At 41.1% G+C, this 8,272-nt stretch overlaps 1 protein-coding gene across 1 annotated transcript; it reads left to right on the forward strand.

Annotated features, from left to right (window-relative positions):
- Positions 1 to 1,894: 1,894 nt before the first annotated feature.
- exd1 (exonuclease 3'-5' domain containing 1) lies at positions 1,895 to 6,575 on the forward strand. The gene is made up of 11 exons (XM_086275667.1): positions 1,895 to 2,175; positions 2,302 to 2,367; positions 2,481 to 2,514; positions 2,605 to 2,681; positions 3,270 to 3,343; positions 3,425 to 3,511; positions 3,600 to 3,704; positions 3,791 to 3,871; positions 4,009 to 4,152; positions 4,236 to 4,427; positions 5,702 to 6,575. Exons 1-11 carry the CDS (start codon positions 2,046 to 2,048, stop codon positions 6,245 to 6,247), a joined length of 1,536 nt encoding a protein of 511 aa, XP_086131793.1. The 5' UTR covers positions 1,895 to 2,045; the 3' UTR covers positions 6,248 to 6,575.
- Positions 6,576 to 8,272: the final 1,697 nt, after the last annotated feature.

An 8,272-nucleotide genomic window follows, 5' to 3' on the forward strand; every position in this document is an offset into this window, starting at 1 on the left:
TTTTCGTGTTTATCAACGTCACTTGCAATGTGAATCATGCCCCTTGACTGAGTGAATTCGACTGGCATCAAAGCGCTATTAACTCCACATCAATGGATTTAAACACATGAGCCTCCCCCATTGGCCAGACGACAGGTATGAGTATAAAAGGTTTTGAAATCCAGTTATTATGTATTTGTCTGTATTCAGTTTAACTGTGCAGGTTTAATCTAATTATCTATAATCTTAAAAAAAATTGATTTGTACTTTTCTGTGTGTGTGTGTATGTGTGTGTTAGTTGGGCTATTTTAAATGTGAAAATTAACACACTGGTCCATTGTTCTCACTCACACACCCAGGATTACTCAGGTCAAAAGGTTTTCTGCTTCCTGCACACCGGAATATCCTCCCTTTGAATAGACGACTACATGCATGCCATCTACAGATGACCAGCAGCTTGGGTTCATGTGTTAGTTTGAGCTCATGCAGAGTGAAGTCATGAGAATATGTGTAAAGACCAGCTGGCTGCTTGTGATAAGATAGTGTATCTGCACCCTTTTTTGTGTCTCTGCTGTTATCGGACTGCTTGGTGATACCTTTACAACTTGCCCCCATGCATCTAAGTGCACTTCTGAAGCAAACTTCTCACTCATCTTATCCCAGTGCTACTTGTAGAAATGTGCTGCTTGAGATAAAACACACACACACACACACACACACACACACACACACACACACACTAATTTTCTATTACTTGAAAATACTGCTGCTCTCTGAGTCTCCACCCAACCTTAAACAAACAGAAAAAGGATCCTGATGTGAAAGAAAATGGTAGCCTTTTAAACACATGCCAGGTACTTTTCTTTGATAAGCTGCACTGTTTCAGACGTGATAAATTTAGGTATATCTGTTGATTGCCATGCACTCCAAGTGAATGTGCAAATTTTGAAACATGAAAATGACATTTGATGATTAAAGAAAATAAGACACCGACAGTCACACAGTACATCAAGTAGGCTATGTTGCTATTCTGGTAGTCAGTGGTCACTGGTGTAAATGATGTCACAGAGTGTCACATTCAAGGAAGAAAGAGTCAAATACCTTGGACCTGCAGCCGTTAACTCAATAGTTGAGCTGTGGACACCCCCTGGTGGATATATTGAATCATCTGCTGTCCAGCTGAGAGGATGATGTCCTTTTGCAGGTACTGGAAATTAGCCTCAGCATCTTTTGTACAAATACATCAATCACCATCCAGGAGAAGACAGTACTTTTTGTGCAAGCTCTTTTCTTCAAATCACAGTTTCCCTTCAGCAGGGAGATTAATTGAACTTGGGTCTGACCACCAACCTCTGTAGCAGCTGTTTTTGTCGAGGTTTTTATGCTCATTTGACGAAAATTGAGCTGAACTCGTGATTATGGAGGGTCACGAGTGAATTTAACAACTGAATTGTTAAATAGTGAATTAAATGGGTCATTAATTAATAAAAAATGGAAATAGAGTACTAAATAATTTATCAAGTGGTTTAAATGATGATAACATAATTGTAATCATTTATTTATATATTAAATTAATTAATAATTTCCCATTTTAATTAAATAAAAAAAATTATAATAATAATTTTGGCACTCGTTGCCCTCAATACTCTGTCATCCTTGTTTTAAAATGTTGGAAATACGTAAGCACGACCCATAACTGACTTGTGGAGTTACCTTCATTTGTCATGGGAAACAAAAACATTTTTTAATCCCAGAGAGCGTCCCTACAGTCAGAAATAAAATTTAAAAAAAAAATCGGTTTGTTGCTTTACGCAAAGTTTCCGATAGCCGTAAATGTAATTTTAAAAACTGTGTTAGTTGTTTTTTATCTGGTGATGTTTTTTTATGGAGTCAAGGCGCTCGAACAATTAAGTAACGACGAGCTCATGAACGCAACATTCCCGGCCAGCGCGCTAATCGCAAGCAGCTAACAGCCTAGCCGCTAACCGGTGATTGGGGATAAGGATATCTCCAAATCAACAAATACACTGTTTTATTCGCTTGAAACAGCTCGTACATGATTTAAAATGGTTGTGGATGATGTAAAACTACTGACTTACTTCAAGGGAGCGAGAATCAAATTGATCCTCAAGACTTCATCGTTCTTCGGGGTCGTGAAACGTATTTACCCCAACAAAGCTTTGATTTTGGCGGACGGTTAGATGTTTTTAATTAATGTTGTACTTTATTTATGAATTCTTTCTGTAATATAAGAGAGTAAAACTGCTAAATACTTTATATTAGTGTCTTGGAAAGATAGTTGGGGTTTCTGGTTTGTTGCAGTTGTCAGTAGTGATGGCTGGAGGTTTCCCGGAACAAACATTTTCTTTGGCCATGAGATTCTGAATGGTGAGTTCACTCATGAAAAGTAATACCTGAACAGGTTTGTACCAAGCTGTACAGTATTCTTTCATTGTCCATTCTGATATCTGGCTTGACTTTTTATATAATTAATTCAACAGTGGAATTTAGCAGTGATGGGAACGGTGACCGTGAGTAAGTAAGACATGCATGAGGTGCCACTTTTGGTGAGAATGCCTTTTGTCCTGGCTTGTAATAAATTTCAATGTACAAAACTGTGCACAGAAATATTCACCATCACAGACCAGAGGACCACTTGGATGTAGCAAAGTTTCAGCCATACAGGAAGACAGGCACATTGGGTGAGTTCATTTATTCCACTAAAGCTAATGATGAACCAGTTACACCAGGGGTGTCAAACCTAAGGCCCGGGGTCCTGAATGGGCTTTGGAAAGCTTTGGAAAATATGAAGGAGGCCTGTATGCTAATGGTCATTTATACTACACCAAAGTAATTAAGTAATAGATGAACACCTAAACTACATGTTTGCTTGTTTTCTACCCACGGTAAAGAAAAAAAAATCAAAGTAAATTATTGAAAACTTTAAATTTTATAATTAAAGGAATATCTGGTACCAGATTCTTTTCTATAATTTTATGCAGTTGTGAAAACACAGTTGTTTGTTTCTTACAAATTAAGCCAAAAAAGCTGTCCTGACAGGATTATTTTCCTTTATTACAACAGCATTTCTTTATTGTGCAGAAAGAATTTGACGTAGTGTTGAAATTACCCTTTTTTGCTCATATTGAGTCGTCTCGGGGGTTACATGTGCCGTTCGCATTGACACAAGGTTGTCCGGCCCACTAGGTAACGTGAGTTAGACAACCCTGAGCTACACATTTGTTTTGAACGTCTCACTTTTGAGAGGATTTTTCTTTTTCTTTTTGCAGATGATGACGAGGAGGATGAAGAGTACATCAACTACGTAGTTGTTGATGAGTTTCATGAGAAGTTCGGACCTACTGTGAGTTGATTTGATGTTTGCTTTCTACTGTTTAAATGACTCAGATTTCTTTGACCCATGTACCGTATCCAAATGTGTTAGATAATGCACATCAAGAAACAGCACGTGATCGGTGTGGGAGCAGAAGGAGTTGAGGTATTTAAGAATGGACAACTGTGTTGGCTGCAGGTGAGAAGGTCGTCAGTCTTTTGGTTTTTTGTTCCTTCTCCATCATGAGGACAGAAAAAGGAAAATAACTTAAACCTAATTCTTCTAGATTGCCACTAAAAACAAAGTATACCTATTTGATGTCCTGTTACTCGGAGCCCGGGCTTTTAAGAATGGCCTCGCTATGATCCTGGAGAGCAAGGACATTTTAAAGGTGACAAATAACTGCATTAGAAGCTCTCTTAAAATTATGGCAGTGATTATGATTACCGTAGCATATTGGTTTGATATTTGTTATAGGTCATCCATGACTGCAGAGCCATTGCTGGATGTCTGATCGCTCAGTTTGGAGTAAAGCTGGCAAATGTCTTTGACACTCAGGTACATGCGCAGTATGCACATTATTGCTAATCTTTAGATTATTCTCTAAATTATCCATATTGTTCTTTTCATTTTATGTGTCTCTGTTTTGTCTGTTTGATTGAAATCATTTTTTTTGTCTTCTTTAAATATTTTAGGTGGCAGATGTCATGTGCTTCTACTCAGAGACGGGAGGTTTCCTTCCTGACAGAGTCAGTACTCTCCACGAGGTGTTAAGTCTGCATCTGAGGGTGCCCCCCTCCCAGCTTTTGTCTCTTCAGATGAAGTCACAGTTCACTAAGGTACACCACACAGACCTATCCAGGGTATTTTTTTCTTGTGCTGTATAGGTATTTGGTGCTATAACAGGCTTATGTTTTTACAGGAAGAAAGCGAGATGTGGCACATGCGGCCTTGTCCGTTACCCCTGCTGAAGGTGATGGCTCTATCAGTGATCCACCTACAGCCGTTCAGACTGGTGCTGCTGGACACGCTCATGAGAGACTACATGGCTCTGGTTGATTCCTACCTCAGCAGCAGCCATTACCAGCCCGATGAACTGGTGTATGTTGGCATGGTGGGTAATTAAGAAACAATTAGCTGTCTTCAAAGAAATAATCCTTTTCAGTTTTTTGCTCCAGTCAAAAGTCGGGCAACATGATAGAAACGCGCATGATTTAGTCAACACTGCTGGCTTCATCAGTCTGTTAAAGTGACAGCTTCCTGTCATTCACGCGTGGGACAGGTTTACGTTATCCTTCACTGCTTCATTCACACACTCCCACGTCAGTAACACACAGAAAGACATTTCTGCATGTTATGTACAGTATTTTCATATCTGGTAAAAATGTATGGCATTGATTCTAGTGAGATGTAACTGCACATTTGTATGTTTGGTTCTTTCCTCCGTCATCAGTAAAACACAGAGTATGGGCCTGTCTCTTAGAAAGTGTATAAGACGGACGTGGCCACTTTGATGTCTCAGTGATTGCTGATAACGGTGGCTAAATAATGCTCAGAATTCACAAAGTGGATTTTATATTTTATTCAGCATGATTCGAAAGTAGTGAGTGAGCCAATATAGTCATCAGTAAAGTGTTTGGTGAGCTCACAGAGCAAGATCCGAGGGCTGCTTTCCTATAGAGTTCTATACAACTGGGAGAATTTTCAAACATAGAACCCACATCCATCTTTTAAAGTGTCAATTCTGCCCTCTGCCCTTGTACAAGATGTCTGAGAGAGATTTCTCTTCCAGATTGGGAATAATAAGGAAAGAGATGATAGCTGAGGTAAGAAACAGGGTCTATGCGATATGATGCAATTCTCAGATGATTTTTAAGCTGTGCAATTCACAAAAGCACATGAGATAAATGCAGTCTTCTCGGTTGTGTCTACATATTAATGATCTGCACTCACGCAGACTTATGCATCATTAAATAAATGTTATTGTAGACCAGCGTGGTAAGGTTGTCCTTACCAGTTATTGGTAAGTCCACAAGTCATGGTCAACACTTTTCATTCAATTGTTCTTACAGTACCCTGCGTTGCATGCGAAATGGCTAATATAGCTAATATAACTTTATGTGAAAAAGTTAAAAATGAATGCCAAAAATAAACATTTTGCTTTTCCTTTTATCAGCTCTAATGTGTTGCAGGATTTCAGATTGAAATATAACATCCACAGATCACAGCGGGCTAATTGTGTGTGTCTGTAAAGGTCTTAAATCTGGCGTTTTCTTTACTCAAGCATTGCACAGATTTAAACTGCTTTGAGTATTTAATTGACATGTGAGGTTTGCAGAAGTTTAAAGGTTAGCAGTAACCGTCCCAATCAACTGTTTGTATCCACAGGAAAGTGTGTTGGAGTTGCCCAGAGAGCTGAGGCAGCTGGAGGTAATGCGTCGCGAGAGGCACGAGTGGGCTTCCAGTCACTATCCACTCACAGAGCAGGGTCTGCTGGCTCGCTTTAGCCCCAAACCTCAGTCTTCATCCCAGGCCTCACCTGCTGTAGAAGAAGACCAAAGGAAAAACCATCCAGATGTGTCTGAACCTGCAAGTGTAGAATCTCCTTCACCATCACCACAGGAGCTTCTTGTTAACCAGTCTGCAACTAGCCCTTTGAGGGTCACCAGTGGGCCTGCTGTGGATGCTCGGGATCCTGCTCCTGCCACTGTGTCAGACCTCACCAATAAAGAGTCCATCAACTGTTCTCTGTCAGCAGGTATGAGCAGAGGGGATGCAGGAGTACGAATGGATCTCATGGGAAGAGGAAGGCTCTTTGGGAAAGAGCAGCCATCCAACGGCACTTTTCCTTTCTTAGGAAGAGGAAGAGGCTTCCTTCTCCACTTACCACCCACTCAGATCCCCAAGTGCTGGGGACTTCAAACATCAGTGTAGTGTGAAAGCGACTCCTTTCCAGAATAAAATGTCAGAACCTGGCCTCGGAAAGTAACCCACCTAAAGATGTTTGTGGTTTGAGTGGAGAAGAATTTACATTAAGTCCCCAGCCTATCTCATCTTCACTGAGCCAATCATTCAGATATTAAAGTAGTCATCACAAATGTTTACTCTTTTCCACTGTGTAATTCCTTAGCATGGCCAGTAGGTGGCAGTAAATGTTCTTTGTTTGTTTGTTTTGTTTTGCAAAGATTTGTTTGACATTTGTCATTTATGCTTCTGGAAAAATAAAAATATACAGGAGTTCTTATTGTTTAATACAACTAAATGTTTCATCTTGTGTTTTAAGTCGTAGTTGACCCCCTTTTTATCGCACACATTATGCTCTGATAGCATGTCACAATATGTCATGTGTGACGAGAAATGATGGGTTTGGCTGGTGGAACACCAAGTACACCCAGACAACTCCACAACCTCATTAATGTGCTAAACTTAGCGTGATTGATTGCCTGTACAGCCTGTGTTGCAGTTAATTGATTGTGAAATGCAGAAACAGGCACTGATGGATCTGCTGTTAATTGAGCAAAAACATTGCTGGCTGACACTTCTTTTGATTACTGATAATAATAAAAGGGGGGGAAAACATTAGACTTGGTGCAGAAGGAACACAGAGAGGGATACAGATTCTCTATCTTCAGTCATTGCTGCTGTTTTAGACGTGCTTTGATCACAGGTGGTCAGCACCTGCCATATTTTGTAATAACAGAAAAAAGATGATGTTATCCTGTTAATTTGCTGCTTGACATGCCTTGCAGATTTTGTGCAGCCATTTTTGCCAGAGATCAAAACAAGCCATGGACACAACAGCAGGGCATTTCTGCAGAGCAAGCCCCCCACCAGTATTAATCACATCTTATTGCTATGGTTATCTACATGCAGAGGCTTGGGCCCTTTCCAAAGCTTTCTAATTGAAAGCATGAAACAGATAATGTAGGATTTTAATTAACTGGGAGGCAGCCTGACACAAAGCCCTGCTTCTCTCGTAGCAACCACCCTGCAACAGGGTGGATCGTACCCATATGCCTCTTTCAGCCCTCTGAAACGCTCCCGTTACTCGGTCTGTGTACGCGAGGTTTCAGCAAGGAACAAAAGGGTTATCGCATCATCTTAATACCGATTTGTGTGATGTTATCTTTGAGCTGCTGCTCTTAAATCCCATCCCACAGCGAGAGAGGATTCATTCCATATAATGTGACTGGAGCTTGCTCTCCTCTATATTTATCTGCGTCAATCAGCAGTGAAGTTGTGGAGGGGTTGTAGTTTGTTGGGGGGGGATATACAGGTCTCCGAGGGGCCATGGAGGACAGGCTCCTGTCATTGACCACCAGATTGGAGCTCTTATTTTAGAGGACCTTGCATTTCCTCTCCGTCACAATAATGCCTTATGTGCAGCACTTCCTGTTTCTCAGGCCTCTGAGGAAGGAACTGCGCGCTTGTCACACGGTAGTCACCGTTTCCTCCCTCCCCCTCGGCCTCCCCTCCCCTCCACCCACAAACTTCAGACAGTGTTATGTCCTTCAGAGAGGAAAGATGACTGCACCTTCAGCATCACAGCAGGATGCGGCCGAGCTAATTTTAGACTAAAAGTCGGAAAGGTAGCGCACAGACATAAACACAAACTTTAGGATGTCCAGCTGTGTTGATTTTGCATCCGAAAATGGAGATCTCAACCGCGCAAGACCATTTATTGTTTTGACTGAGCAGTACGAGCCACGAGGCCTGAAGGTGTAATGGAAATGGTTCACTCACTGAACAATGATGAGCACTTTAAAAGTCACACTTTTACAAACTGTATACATTATTCAAAGACGGCAAGGAAGCCACCCAGACACGTGCCGAGCTGCATTATTGATCACCAGAGCTTCAGGCGCTGTTGTGAGAGTACCAGAAACAAAGGTGTTTGTCCTCCTTCCCACCCCACCAGCTTACAACTCTGAAAATGACACGACCTGGACAACACCTTCC

This window comes from Aulonocara sp. 'chitande type north' Nkhata Bay, linkage group LG19, assembly GCF_057382095.1.
Source record: "Aulonocara sp. 'chitande type north' Nkhata Bay isolate Kocher_YH1m ecotype deep benthic linkage group LG19, A_spYH_male_GT1.1, whole genome shotgun sequence".
Lineage (NCBI taxonomy): Eukaryota > Metazoa > Chordata > Actinopteri > Cichliformes > Cichlidae > Aulonocara > Aulonocara sp. 'chitande type north' Nkhata Bay.